The 16,274-nt window shown below is 34.8% G+C and overlaps 1 protein-coding gene across 4 annotated transcripts in view; it reads right to left on the bottom strand.

The window, feature by feature from the left end:
• The window catches only part of LOC121411438 (inositol 1,4,5-trisphosphate receptor-like), a 121,004-nt gene extending 112,813 nt beyond the window's left edge, over positions 1–8,191 (bottom strand). For all 4 annotated transcript variants that reach the window (XM_041604174.1, XM_041604172.1, XM_041604173.1 and 1 more), the window contains exon 1: positions 7,734–8,191. In XM_041604174.1, coding sequence (XP_041460108.1) covers positions 7,734–7,825 — 92 coding nt within the window. In that variant the 5' untranslated portion in view covers positions 7,826–8,191. The remainder of the gene's footprint in view (positions 1–7,733) is intronic.
• Positions 8,192–16,274: the final 8,083 nt, after the last annotated feature.

Here is a 16,274-nt window from a genome sequence, read left to right as displayed (position 1 = left end):
GCTACACAAACGGAGGCAACTTCATAAGAAGTGGACAAATGCAACCACAATTGATGTCTTTCAACACATCACATATTCACAGACATGTAGCTCCAAATTGAAAGATGGAAGAAAATTCTCTCAATTCTTTTTTTTTAATTATTATCAAGGTACGGAAAATCTTTATCTTATAGTATACATTCTGATTTCATCCCAGACTCTGACTTGTTTACTTTCTCCACTCCCTGGGGCTGGGGAGCAATCCAGCAATACATGGAGATATTGCAAGCTGGAATGGCAAAATGTAGGCCTTTCCATGTACATGTATGATATACTTTTACATACATGAAACCTGAAAATAATTCAACTTTAATACAAAAACTGTATTTCTGTCAAGGTTTCTGCAAGACTTTCCACCACTGCCTTTACTTAGTACAAGTAAAATAAGATAAGAGATAGATTTTGTTAAACTCTATGGACCCCCGATCGGAAGTATGAGAGTCTCAACAAGAACATATTTACGATACTGTTATTAATATCATATTTACTATTATTATGTAATTGGTACATATTGCCTTGTAATATTGTAATTAGTTTTAATCATTTTTTCTTCTCTTTTTTTATAATGTTGGTCAAAACTCAACAAAGCTCTCTAATTATACTTTTTTTTATAAACTTACAGCACTTGTACACAGGGAAATATTCCATTACAAACTACTTCTGTACTGTCTCTGAATTTCCTGGAACTAAATAAATATTTCTATACAAGTCAAAAGGGCTTGAAAACCACATTCTAAGAGTGTGTTTTTCCTTGTGTATAGCCCTGTGTATTTCTAAGAATACAACTAAATGAGGAGGAATTTATGTAACAAAATTTCCTTGTGATGTAAGATAAGGCAAAAAAAAGTTTGTTTGCCGTAACCTGACCGACTTTAAATCTTCATTAATTTTTTTCTAAATTCAAATTCTTCCTCGATTCTGTGATTTAATTCTGTTAAAAGGAATCGTATCGCAGAAAACTGAGAACTCTAACTACATGTACTTGTACATATATAGATCAGTTCATGACAGAGCATATTATCTACGCTACATGTATGTGTCTGTATGTTAACCTGGATAGTCCATGTAACTACAATGTAGGCATATATTACATGTACTTCCGATAAAGGAAGTATTTTGTCATCAGTGACAAGTACTTACAGGTCTACTCTACATGCATAATCCCAAATCCTGCTGATACATATACCTTCACTGAGTCTAGTGTATTAGTATTATCTAAGAATCTTCTATTACAGAGTTAATATTAATTAACAAATAAAATCATCATATAATGATCAGGCCTACTATTATAATAAAATGCTTGTTGTTTGATGCAATCTAACACTTTACAACAAATTCATTCACGAGACACTTCTCCATGCTTCTCTTATTGAAAGACCCACTAGAAAACAAAATTATCCTTTCCTTTTTTTTTGGGGGGGGGGTAAACCTGTACAATATGTAGAACAACCTGATTTTAGGAGCAGATATAAATAGTTGCAGGAATCCACTCTTCAAGTTATCATTGAATTTACACTTTCACACAGCCACTGGAGGCAGAAGTGTGTCTCTCATGCTAAATTAACAAGAAGAGAATCTATCACCACATATCATAGCCAAAGGCAGCACTCTGAAGTGTGTTTCAGGGGAAGTTCTTGTGCATGAAGGGTATTGCAGTAAAGAGAAGGAGGGGACTCTGAAGGAGTAATGAAGTTTAAAGTTTGTTGCTTGGCAACGGTCGTAAACACTACTCTCATGTGTCTCTCTTATGGTAGACCCTCCAGAGATCTTCTTCAAAAACTTAAAGATATAAATACTGCGCATACATGTAGGGCCTGGCTGTGTAATGTGAATGTACAATATATGCAAAAACAGATCTTCTCAAAGTTGCCAAATGGAAGGCCTATACATGTAGCTTTGATAACACCTTAGAGTAGAGTACATGTAGGTGCATATATTTTCTACTTGTAAGGTAGTATATTCATTTAACCCCTTCGGATGGCTGATTCTTAAATCATTAAACATTCAAATATTAACACCATCACAATGACTTTGGTAGGGACAGTGATTTTCCGCGATCGCGGAAAACGGACGGAATTCACGGAAATGGCCTTTTGAAACGGAAAGTGGCATTTCAAACGGAAAATCACGGAAAACATATTTTTCCTCAAAATACACAGAACAGCAACATAAATTACTCCAAAATCTCAACAAAATACGAATATTAAATGGCCACAAAACACAATCTCACTTCACCACAATCACAACAAAATCAACACATCGTGACTGCTCTTCACTCCTTCACACCTGATCGTACCCCTCGCCCCGGTCCTTCCCGGCCGCTCTGGCAGGTTACGGTCGATCGGCCGTATCCAAAACATTCACATGCAGGTCGTGTTTTGCTGCCCTCTACGTTTGAAAATGTATAGCACGATCTTGAAATCCAAAATGGCGGATAGAATGAAATCGTTGACTGCTCGAAACGATGTCCCAACCCCCCAAAATTATCTATAAAAGTTCATTCAACAGTGAAATGATGCTAGACATGTGAAAGGTGAGGATGTATTCATGTTAGATATATATGTATCAAACTATTTTTTGTGCCCGCATAGATCCGATGACAATGACAATGACAATGAATTTTACTATTGAACGGCCCCGCCAGGGGGCATGGAAGAATAACAAACAAGTAAGATATAAAGATAACACAGAAAGCATATAGCCTACATACTATTTACAAATCATGAACTTCATAAGGCAAACAACTTCAATTAACGAACTAATGATCAAATACTATTACTAAATAATAGTTAAATAGGTACTTAATGGCAAACAGTGGCAGTAGTATCTTTCAAAATATGTATACAATGTAAAAGGAAAATAGTGTGAAGACATCAAAATCTGGACATTATGATTTGACAGAATCATGATAATTTCTTTAATACATTTTTGTTTCTAGAATTAAAAAGCTGCTTCATTTTCAAAACATTCAGTCGACGAGCATAAAAGGAATTAATCAGAGCTTTCCGATCGGTTTCAAAAAACGGACATTTAAAAAGAAAATGAAACTCGTCACCTGGATCATTCATTTTACACAAGGTGCACAATTTTACTTCTTGATCAGGAAGATATCGTCCCTCGCTTACAGGTAGTCTATGGTTTCCACATCTAAATCTACATAATGCTAACCGATCCGAATAATCAAGTTTGATCAAATAATCCTCAAAAATGTAACTTTCTTTAAATATCCTATAGTTAGTGCAAAGGCGGTTTCTATTTACTTCCGAACTCCAATTCTGCTGACCAATATCATTTAAACGTAGGTTGACAGCGGATTTAACCCAATTTACATTGACGAAGACAGCGATTACAGTGGATTCTACTGCATCGTTGGTACAGTGACAGATCCAAATTTTGACCAGCGCGAGCGTTAACTTGCGTTATTGCTACTGGATGGGTAAACGGAATTGTCACTTTTCCGTGTGTACAAAGTCTATGGGGAAACGGAATTTCCGTTTTCTGACATGCCGAAACAGAATTTAAGATTTTCTGAAACGGAAAAGGCAATTTTTTGAAACGGAAAATCACTGTTCCTACTTTGGTATCAGACAATTGAGCTCATCATGCTCATACTTTGATATCGTAATATTGAAGTTTATAAGTCTTTTCTAAAAACCAGATATCTGGGCAAAGAATTACAGGATATTGATTGGAATTAATCTTAGCTTTTAATACTTGATCCTAACTATAAAACATTAATGATTTGCCTTTTTGCCTGAAAACAAGAGAAATATGAGAACAAACACTAACAACTATCCTAATTGTTCGAAAATGATTTAAAAGATTATTTTTTCAAATATAATTTAAAAGATTACTTTTTCAAATATAATTTAAAAGATTACTTTTTCAAAAATAATTTAAAAGATTACTTTTTCAAAAATAATTTAAAAGATTACTTTATCAAAAATAATTTAAAAAGTGACTATTAAATTCATGATATTCAACCAACCAAAATATTTCCTTAAAAATTCCACAATATTTTTCCCCAACAAATTCATAAGAAATTTGGGAATAACACAAAAGAGCATACAATGTATCTCATTATTACTATCATAACATTTACACGTACCTGGATGCAGTCAAGTTTAATTGAATTTGAAAAAAATATAGGTAAAATTTTGTAAAAACCTGTCTGAATAGAATGTTGAACATGGTAATTTTCACCTTTTCTCATTAATTTTTTTATACATTATTCCAAAATCTAAATGACAAACTTTTTTTATACTACCATTTCATTCAATATTTGTTCCATTCAATAAAATTTACATCACAAATCAAATCAGAAAAGTTATTGGCATAAATAAGTTAAATCTAATATTTCCCATAATATCAGGTGTTAAAAGACAATCACACTAGTTAAAGAAAGATCAGGAAAAAACTTGTTTGTACAGTTTGGTACCTAATGTAGTTCAGGTATCAAACCTAATGTTTTACGACAAATATTTTCAGGTCTATTTAAAAAAGATATATAACATTATGTATAATTAAAAAATGTCAATTCATGGATTAAATGTAGGACAATTGTATGTAGATCAATTAGTTAATATGAAATTAAGTATTTACAAAAAGCCTTGAAATGTACATGTACGAAATATTCAAGAATAATTCATGTTTCTTTTTTACTCCAAGCAAGGAGAATATCTATAAAAAAATAATAATAAACAGATAAAAAGGAGCTTTATCAACAATATTTGCATTCTGATTTTGTTGCCAAAACTAAAACCTGATCAACAAATTAATTTGATAACACAAATCTGTGCACTGTGCCCTATGAAAAAAAGGACAAACAGTACACTACAGCCACATGTATAAGGGTTTCGAAGTTCTACCAGATGGAAAAAAATCAAAATCCGTCAACAAATAAAGAAGAGGCATTTTCTGTGATTTCTGAATAAATTTCACATAAATTAGCATAAATAATTTTCTACTGAAAATTTCAAAATTCCGTGTAGAAGTATGGTGAACCTCATATAGTTCTACCAGATAGACGAAAAAAATCAAAATCAGTCAACAATTAAAGAAGAAAAAGCATTTTTTGTGAATTTTTAAGAATATGAATAAATTAATTTTGCATAAATTACCATAAAAATTGTTCTAGTCAAAATTGTGAAATTCTGTGTAGAAGTTTGGTGAACCTCATGAAGTTCTACCAGATGGAAGAAAAAGTCAAAATCTGTCAACAATTAAAGAAGAAAAAGCATTTTTTGTGAATTTTTGAAAATATGAATAAATTAATTTTGCATAAATTAGCATAAAAATTGTTCTAGTCAAAATTTTGAAATTCTATGTAGAAGTTTGGTGAACCTCATGAAGCTCTACCAGATGGAAGGAAAAAAATCAAAATCAGTCAACAATAAAGAAGAAGCATTTTTTGTGAATTTTGAAAAATGTGCATAAATTAGTATATTTAATAAGATTTCAAAATTCTGTGTAGTCTAAGTTTTGAATCCCCCACCTAGTGCTATCATACAAAGCAAACAGAATCGGACTTGAAATGGCGAAGAAGTAGCATTTGAAAATTGTGGATGGACAACAGACGACGGACGCCACGGCATAAGCTCATCTGGCCCTTCGGGCTGGATGAGCTAATAGTTAATAATCGTTAATAAAATTTAATAAATATATATTTGCTGCATTGCTGGCCTACATACCACAGCACTTTCAAATTTTAAAATTCACTGAAATTTATACGATTACTTACTGACTCACATGTCAAAGTCAACCAAAATTAACATTCTGTTTTCATATTTATGCAAATGTATGTAATATGTTTATGTCACATGAAAATACTACAGTGGATTCACCTGGATGGGGTATGGGTTAGGGCAGTCCACAGACTATAGTTATTTGGTTAACTTTGCCCAATGCCTGGTAGCTCCGGAAACCAGTATTATTGTAACACAATAATTTCATCAATGTATTTGACTTGTTTTATATTCTTAGAAATAAAAAAACAAAAATTTGATAATGATAATAATTATGAATCATGGATGCACTGTCAGCTGCCAGGTAGTTAGGAATCACAGAACTATCCATTTTGATCTACAGTGCATATCAAAAAAAAGTTCACTCTTTGAAACTCTTTGAAAAAGCCCTGAGAATTAAAAAATATACATGTGGATAACTTTTTCACATATAATCTTGGATTTGGGTCTCATCTATCCAATGAAAGTAAAGTTTTGACAGAATGTTAAACTTGAGGGAGCACTGTCCATTCTTGCAGAGCTCGCAGAAATGCTTGTTTTCATGCCGTGTCAAGGGGAAAGGGCGAAATCAAACTTAACCTGCGAAACATTTCTCATACATTTCCCTTGCACTTTTAGTCAATTGAAATAAAACGGATACATTCAAGCGTTTTGTAACAATTTTGCCACCCAAATTGAAATTTCAACAATTGGTAAGAACAACCTTTATCTTTTTTGTGCCAGCTGGATCTGAGGACATAACTAAATCTGAACAAAAGTTTATACCAGACATCTCCAGCCTTTTTCCACTAAAGTTTTACCATTTAAAAAGGGTTTATATTTCATTTTTCATTTAATACTTGTTTTTCCTCACTTTCTCCAAGCTTGACAATGATTAACAAAATGAAAATCAAGGCTCAGCCATTTCATGTAAATGACAGCTCAGTGTAAAGCAAATATCGTCACAATGGCCTCGGTGTGTGGGGGAATGGGGTGGGGCGCAATGCACTCTTCAAAGTGTTTTGGGCAAGAAAACAAGTTAAAAACAGGTAAAGATATCTTCAAATAAATTTTACTAGCTAAATTCCACATGTTCTTCATGAATAAGTTCAAGTCTTATTCGCATTTAACTAATTCAAAGTTCTGCACAAATCATTTTTCACTAACTTTTTCAAAGTAAGTGGTGCTCACTCAAATGGAAATATTTTTTGACAGTTATATTATCATTTGCTTAAATGGATCTGTACTAATGTTAAAATGTGGAAAAATCTTCAGGATATTACAAATGTATAATTTTACAGGATATTTTCCAAGTGTAAACTTTTTTTTGATACGCACTGTATAAGGAAATTTTGATAATGATAGAGACATGTAGTACATACGTTTTTTCTTATAATTCACCGACTATTACATGTAGGTTTTGCTTTTTTTATGTTCAACTTTGTTTGATTTTCTATTCTTCTGGTGAGTTTAAAGGACAAGTCCACCCCAACAAAAGTTGATTTGAATATAAAGAGAAAAATCCAACAAGCATAACACTTAAAATTTCATTAAAATCGGATGTAAAATAAGAAAGTTATGACATTTTAAAGTTTTGCTTAATTTCACAAAACATTTATAGGCACATCCTGGCTGGTATGCAAATGAGGAAACTATGACATCATCCACTCACTATTTCCTTTGTGTTTTATTATAGGAAATATTAAATAGTCTAATTTTCTCTTCATTGTCAAGTGATACAACGCAATTCGCGTGATTTGCGTGTTGTCGCCGAGCGGAAGACAAAGAAATCGAGATGGCGACGTAAACATGGCCGTAAGCTCTTCCAATCTTTTCATAACATTACTCCCCAGACACCTCCAGAGTCCAGGCTAAGATGACCTGAGCTGAGGCTGAGCTGAAAAAGGATGGAGAAAGCAGCCATCGTGTCTTCCTGATTTTTTTTTTTTAAAGAGAGAAATCACAACTTACCCAAGTGTATGGATGAATCCATTTACACTACCCTCTGCAAATAGCGATACGATATCACCAAATTGTAGAAAACTGGCAGCCATTTCCCCCATATTGGCACGTAAATCTATGGTTTTACTCCCACAGACAGTGCACTGTTCAAGGGGCCTAGGTATCCCAGTCTACCTCCCCAATTCCACGGGAGCGGAGCCGAGTAGCCGCATGAAGCAAAATCCGGAAGCAACTCGAGCGAGATTGTGTTTAGCACAAATGATTCAACGCACCAATAGTCCCGGGTCTGATGAAGTTTACCGAAGCGGCATGTTACAGAAACACCATTCTACGGATTGAGGTTGGAAAATTCACTTAAAACTCCAAAAAGTAGACATAAAATCACTGATTACGAAACTTGTATCACCGGGGAGCTTCACTCGTCGTCGGCTAGCAAACTCGGTGCAAAGTAATATCATGAAACCTGTTGATTCCGTGATCGAAAGATGGCGCCAAATCTTTTTACCTGTAAGTCTGTGTCTTCCCAGTGCCTCGGTTTATTCATGGATTCTGGTTTGGTTTTCTCTGTTGCAGTGATATATGTTTGCATCAATTAACATGGGCCATGCCAGGTAATGTGGTCCAAGGCTCCAGGGGGCAGGGGCGGTACCATTATAGGGAGATCCAGCCTGAAATTCTCAAACCACCATCTAGAAGTGTACCATGTCAGAAGAGGATCTAGAGGGGGGGGTTGCAACCCCCCCAAAAAAAAATAAAAAAAAAAAAAAAAATCCGGGGACCATTTTTTAAAATCTTATCTTTATTTTAAACTTGTAATTTTATTTTATTCTATTTCTATGTATTTATTTCATTTATTGTTATTATTATTATTTCTTTTTGGGGGGGGGGGGGGGTTGGGCGAACAAATGTCACAGGGATTTGTACAGAAACATCCAAGGCCAGTCTGCCAGTCCATCATATTTGACTGAGATTTGCCAGTGAGTATCAGTGACAAGCTGTTCATAATAAAAGTATTAGGCTAACAGTGCTTATTCCAAGGTCCCCAATTCTTTGTATCTGTGTTGTTAACTGGCCTTACATTGCAGGAAAATGCAACTTAATTTTACAAATTTTCATGGGGGTTAATTTGGCAACGACCTCTATACCAAAAATAGTGGTGTTTTAGATGCAAGAAAACGCCATTTTCACACACAGATTTTCAAAAATTTTCCCTCCCCCTCGCTTGGACTCGGTCGCTACGCTCCCTCGCATACCACCCCAACCCCCCCGGCCCCTTTATAAAAAGCTGGATCCGCCCCTGCATGTTCCTAACCAACACATGCCATATGCATTGAAAATGTGCAAGGGGCAGTTTTCTTCCCTTGCTTGCTCCCGGCCCCTCCTTTTTTTTCAACTATTTTTTTTTTTACTATAGGCCTAAAACCACATTTCCATTCATACCCTTACTGATTTATACTTTGGGGAAGTCGGAATATGACAAGAGTGTGTTTTATATCAGTAAGTAAGCAGAAAATTACAATACAATAAGAGAAATAACGAAAAAATATTTCAAATGGTGAAAACGTTATATTTTTATGGCGTCTTGGGAGTGAAACATTACTTCTTTTAAGTTTGACAGGAGGAAATATGAAAAATATGTATTGTTTGTTCGATATACGCTCATTCGTGCTCATTGATAATAATAATCTTTTACATCGGTTCAAAATTGTATTTTTTTTCAACTGATGAGAATGTATAATATTCCTATTAAGTGGGCAGGCCTATATAATACTCTTGTACCCATTAATTATTATTTTTTCACAGGTGAAAATATACAGTGTTTGTTTTTTTTTTACTCTAGCGATCTGCGGGGCGATCTATTATAGGCCTTCCATCAGTGGCGTACCTAGGATTTTCCACAGGGGGGCAAAACCGTCCGCTAAAAAAAATTACAAGCAAAAAAAAAAAGGAAAAAAAAGGTCTTCAATCACAAATAAAAATTGACTATCAAAAAAAAAGGTATTCAAGCTCGTCGGGGGGGGGGGGCAATAAAGGTCTTCAAGCTCGTCAGGGGGGGGGGGGGCAAAACAGGTCTTTCAAGCTCGTCAGGGGGGCAGGGATACGTCCTTTGCATGGGTTGTGGCCCGTCAGGGGGGGGGGCAGACTCCCCCCCTGACCGCCCGTAGGTACGCTAGTGCCTTCCATCTTATGAGTGTGGCAGTATAAGTAAAGTTTTAATGATGAACGTTTCAAATTTCCTCTTTCATTCTGTTAGAAGTGAAGTCTGCATCTTGATGTAGGCATGATAAAACTCCCCATATATCCTTCTTCTCGTCCCCTCCTCCCCCTTCTCCTCCAGGCACTCTTCTTTTCTCATTCCCTCTTCTACCCCCCCCCCCTTCGTTTTCTTCTTATCCCCTCCTCTTCATTCTTCTTCTTGTTTCACCTCATTGCTCTCTTCCTTCTCTCCCATTTTATCAATATTTTCAACCCTTCTCTCTTTTTCTTCTTTTATTTTGTCCTCTTCTTCTATTACCTTAACAAGAGTTAGTCATCGTATTATAACTATCATTTTCTATATAACTCCACTCTTTTAAACAGAATGCTGAACAATAAGTCGTGAAAATTGTCGCGATACTCGCGACAGACAAAAATGGTCATAATCAACAAATCCATATTTTACAATCTATACCAGAAATTTTGTTGATAATGACAATTTTTTCGGTCGGCCGCAATTTTAACCAACAAATTGGTTACTTTGATGCGTGTAAAAGGTGTATAAACCCACATTCAGAAAAATGCAATTGATCGTGCAACAACGTTGTAATAATAACCTTGGGATTCCCCGAGGACTCTGTACTGACAATCAAACATGAATTACGAGTATTCGAACGCGCACGAATGAATATTCATGAAGGGATTATAGTGCAGGGTTTCGCTGCGAAAATATCTTAAAAGATGGAAAATAACATTCTCATCTGAAATTACACTCTTAGTTTGTTCCTGATAATATTCATAATCTTTTTCCCCTCTTATGAACTGTATATATAACTAGGTAAAAACAGTGATTTTGTCATATCTGACCAGCCCAAAACCATGAAAACATTAACCATATTTTTGGCGTAATATATTTTGGTTGGTTTATAAACATGCTGGCATGTGCGTAGGAACGGCGGTTGGGAGAACGTGGACCTAATGTAAACCCCGAAAAAACATGATTGCGGATCAACAAAAATACAAAAAAAATAGCAACACGTAACAAATTTCAAAAAAAAAATAAAAACACAGGAAAAAACCCTTACATAAGACAAAAAAAGCATAACGACAATGGGTAAAAAACAGAAAAATTGATTCGTCAATCATGAGGGGAAATAAGTAGGCTTTATATTGATCATTGTTAATAATAATAATCACCATGATAATATTACGTTAAACATGTTAAAGCTACAAGTAAGCGAACAGGTCCGCTGCTACCTTGACCGTCTTTTCACTTATAAAACTCAAATGGTTCCTAGTTGTTAATAATTCTACTAATATATAAAAAGAGATTGGACAATCTTAAACTATATGATATTTGCAAAGATGATGGATCTTAAGACTTAAATCAATCACGATTTCGTTTAATGATCCCGATTATAATATCTAAAAATATTTACGAATTTTATATTTTCATTTTATGATGTATCACATTAAATGCAATGTAATTCTTGAAGGTTTCGAACTGCTAAGTAGTTACGTAATGAGCAAAACAAACTTATGGGGCTGGACATGGTGTATGAGGAAAATTTCTATCTAAAAAAATGCGAGCTAATAAATATGTTGATTTTTGTCAAGTACCAAAATCTCTTTTTTTTTTCTTGGGGGGATATATTTTGACGATAAATTAATTATTTCACCCCTTTACTTTCTCAGTTTTTTCTTGCCCGTGGAATATTTTTGGGTCAAAAGGGCGTTTCATTAAAGGAGTGGTCAGACATTTTAATATCCAAGAGGTCCAGTTTCATCCGACAGTTACCAGAGTAACACTGCCACTCAGCCAATCAAAATCAAGGAAAGTTGTCAGATTTGATAACTTATCGGGCCAAAATATATTGATAAATGCTCCCATGGAAGCCAGTGATGCCAAGGATATTTCATACAAAGCTTCGATAACCCACACCCACACATAATTTATTTATTTATTTAAAATATTTAAAAGAAGGGTAGATCAATCAGCAACAGCCTGGTTTTCGTTTAGGCCCTTCGTGAACAAACACTAATATAAAACATGGTAACATATTCAAATATAAACAAAGAATAGAGCATAAATACTAATATTGAAAAAATGAAATGAAATAAGCATAATTAACTATGGAAATAACAGAACAAATAAAATATGATACTGTACAGATGTTACCTAAAACTAAACGAAAACAATATATACACATGAAAAGAGATAGAATATGTACAAAATGAGGAGAAAGAATAAAATAGATTCCCCCATTAGTCCCTATTACATATTAAAGGTTTTGTTCCCATTTAGCCATTTCCCGTATGAACTGTTTAATGTTTTCTATGAATCGGAGGTGTTCGAGTAGTTTATTCCAATGTAATGGGCCTGTGACAAAAAAAAAGATTTCTGATAAAAGGTTGTACGAGCATATGGCACCCTGATTATCATCTTATTTGTGCTTCTATACTTGTTCGGGAGGATACTTCCTCTATATAAATAAACTTACCACAAAGCACCTGGGGAGCAGCTTCGTGTAAATGAACATAAATGTTCATGGCGCCAACTGTGGATGGTAACAACGCGATCCGTCATAACACTTGAAGGGGGGGGATACACACTCCAGGATACAACAAGCATTCGTGTAACAACAACAAAAAAAAAATCAGAGAATTTTAAAGCCATCTGCATTCGATTTGCAGTCATTTGAGAGGCTAAAAATAAAGGAACGTCCGCATGTTTTTTTTTGTTATATTGTTATTTTTTTGTTTCTTCTAAATTATGTTTTTTTTAACATTCAAATAATGGAATCAAATGACATATAACACCATATTTCTCATTGTATAATTTTTACTATCTTACTTCAACAATAAAGAAATTACAACATATTACATCACGTAGTATGAATCATTTTTTACAAATCAAATTACATAGAGGACCTACAGAATGAAGAGAAAGATAACAATTCAGTGAAAGGAAACAATACAGAAGAAAATATTTGTGTACTAGAATGAACTAAAAAAAAATTGGGGAAAAAAAGTTTACCCTATGCTTTATACCAAACGTCCCCGATTTGATAGTATTTTGTCATATCCACTTGTGGACATATATACACAATTTTTTTCCCGGGGAAGGGGCGGGAAGACATAACACTTTTCAAAGAAACTCGAAAGCAATGGTGATCGTCATGGGGCGCCACTGGCGTAAATCCGGTCCGATCAGTGGTGGGGGGGGGGGGTTGATAGCAATATATTGACCTGAAATTTCAAAATTTGGGGGACACCAAACTTAGCGTGTACATAATAATATCATTTATCATCTACCATTTTTTTTCGATGGATGTATTGTAACGATTTTGATGTGATATAAATTACTAAATGCAGTTTAAATATGCGAGCGATCGAGCGAAGTAAACGAGCAAATTCTTAATAGTTGGAAGACAGAATGGTGTCCTATAACGTATTTCAAGTGTGTAATTACAACATCAAGAACTGTGTATTACTTGTACATAATATTTCTTCTTTTTTTTCGCTGACTATCGTAACGGTTTTGTTGTGATGTAAACTTCTGAATTGCAGTTACATGCGAGCGAGCAAATTTTCAGTAGTTAGAAATCAGAATGATTTCCACAAACTATTTCAAGGGGCGTGTATAATAAGCGGAGAATGGTTAGAGGTTAAAGGTGATTTATCAATAACGAAAGGGAAAAAGAAATATAAAGTTGTTATATAAAAAATAAGGATTAAACAGTCGAGATCTGTTAAATGAAAACTCATTTGCTCACTAGTTAGAGATGAGTTGAGAATAAAAAAAAATGGTTATCGCAAACGGTTACACTTCGTAATTCCGAAGCTTCGTAATTCCGAAGATTCTTTATTCCATAGGTTCGTAATTCCGAAACACGTAAATTGCCTATACCTCGATGTTCGTTAATCCGAAAACGAAAAAGGGTTCGTTAATCCGAACATTTGTGGCGTAATTCCGACGGTTCGTTATTCCGAAGGTTCGATAATCCGAAAACGTAATAAGGTTCGTTGTTCCGAAGGTTCGTTAATCCGAAAACGAAATAAGGTTCGTTGTTCCGAAGGTTCGTTAATCCGAAAACGAAATAAGGTTCGTTGTTCCGAAGGTTCGTTAATCCGAAAACGAAATAAGGTTCGTTTTTCCGAAGGTTCGTTAATCCGAAAACGAAATAAGGTTCGTTAATCCGAAAACGAAATAAGGTTCGTTAATCCGAAAACGAAATAAGGTTCGTTAATCCGAAAACAAAATAAGGTTCGTTAATCCGAAAAATGAAAACCGGGAAAGCAGAGGCAGAGGCAAGGGGGAGGGGGCGGGGGACACTGTTGCCGTTCAATTGTTATGAGGATGGGAAGGCAAGGGCGGCCGAACGAATTTTCGTTTAGGGGTAAAGCCAAAAAAATGAAACTCATACGTCAAAATTGACATTTTCACCTTAAGATTATCATCTGCTTGAAGTCATTGTGTGTTTGATAGTGATTAAGTAGAGAAAAACCTTTTTATGAAGTGATTTCTTATTAAGGCAAAACGTATATTTAGGCTTTATTTTTCGGGAGAGAGTATAATGAGCGAGCGGCTTGGTAAAACAAATTCAAAGGTGAACTGAGTTGTAAAACTTTTTGGGGGTCAATTATTCTTAAAATGGCATTATTGTGAGGTGTTGCGAGCGTGAATCACAAGCTAAAACTTTAGGGTTTTCAATAAAAAATGAAAATAAGTTTTTAAAAATCCGAGCAGATTTCTGCTGTCATTAAACAGATGTGCATCTAACTAAAAAATTAACACGAGCGCAAAACGCGAGCTTAAACATACTGACCAGAAAAGAAACCTGTTAAAGAAAACATTCAGTGAAAATTTGCAATATTCCAGCCTGAAAACTTAACTTGTATACTTTAAAGAGTATTTTATTTCGAAAAACACGAAAAACGGCATATTTATTTTTGAAAAAGGAACTTTCCCATTTTGGAAAATATTAATTTCCCTGTTTTTTTTAATTTCATTTGGGGGGAAGTGCCCCCTGCCTCCCTCCCGGCGGATCCAACTATCGTCAAATAGGGGGGGGCAATTTTTTTCCAGCCATATTTTCCTCGATCGGCAGCTTAAAGTTGATTTTTGTTTGTTTCTTTGAAAGGGTAGTCCTCACAGTCAATAATTAGCTTTATACTTATAAAATAAAGTAAATATGTAATAACATGATAAACCCTTTTTAAATAATGCGAGCGCGAGCTATATATTTTTTAATATGATGGGCAATATGTTTGTGATCTTCAAAACGAGATGCCTATGTAACTAAATTTAGATAATAACTGCGAGCAAGAAGCGCAAACAGACATTTTGAACAATAAGCTCTGACCTGATCTAAAGGGGACATTTTAAGAAATGTTTGCAGTTAGCCATGAAGACGATGCGTGTTTCAACCAGTGGCGGCGGAACATATTTTCCTGGGGGGAGAGCAAAGCCCCCAAAAAGGGGCCAATAGGGGCAATTTGGGGCAAACGTATATTTTCACCATGAGATTATCATCTCTGTAAAGAGGTTGTGTGTCTTGTAGTAATTGCATTGAGCAAAATATTTTAAGTGATAACTGATTGATAAATTATATATCTATGTGTCATTTTTGCGAGCGTAGCGAGCAAGTGGTTTGGGGGAAAGAAATCAAATCTGAAGATGTATAATTCGCCTTTTTGGTCAATTACTGTTGAAAGGGCATCCTTGTGAGATGTTGCGAGCGAATCACGTGCTCAAACTTTTGGAAATTTCATGTAGGCCTAGAATGATAATAATGATAATTATGATATAGATAATATTTACCCTGGGAAGCCACTTCAGTTCTGAAAACTGTTCTCCCAGCTATTATTATTTTTTTACAAGAATGCTTAGAATGTCCAGTTTTCAGGTTGGAAAATCGGAAAATTTTGGCTCACGTTTCTCGCTCGTATCAAATATTGTTTATTGAGGAACTCATTCTATTCCTGGTTACAAACAAGTATAAAAATGTCCAGTTTTCAGGTGGAATATCACAAATTTTAAGCTTGCGGTTCGCGCTCTCATTATTTAGTTCGTGAGATATATACTCTATTCATGAGTCACTAAATGCAGTCCTTAAAAGATTACTTAGAAGCCTGTTGCATAAAACATTTTACCTGAGAAAACTCTGGTAAAAACTGAAAACTAAGGTTAGTCTGATTTCCGCCATTATGCCTTTAGCACAGAGCAAAAACTCCGGTAAAAACAACCTGAGTTTTGCAACGGGCCCCAGGTCAGTATATAAACAAATTACAGCTCGCCCTCGAGTTAATTTTTTAGAAAGATACACATTTTTCTCAGGATTACAAAAAATG

Source organism: Lytechinus variegatus, chromosome 3, assembly GCF_018143015.1.
Source record: "Lytechinus variegatus isolate NC3 chromosome 3, Lvar_3.0, whole genome shotgun sequence".
Taxonomy (NCBI): Eukaryota; Metazoa; Echinodermata; class Echinoidea; order Temnopleuroida; family Toxopneustidae; genus Lytechinus; species Lytechinus variegatus.
Note: the sequence above shows the minus strand (reverse complement) of the source record. Positions and strands in the feature narration are given on the sequence as shown.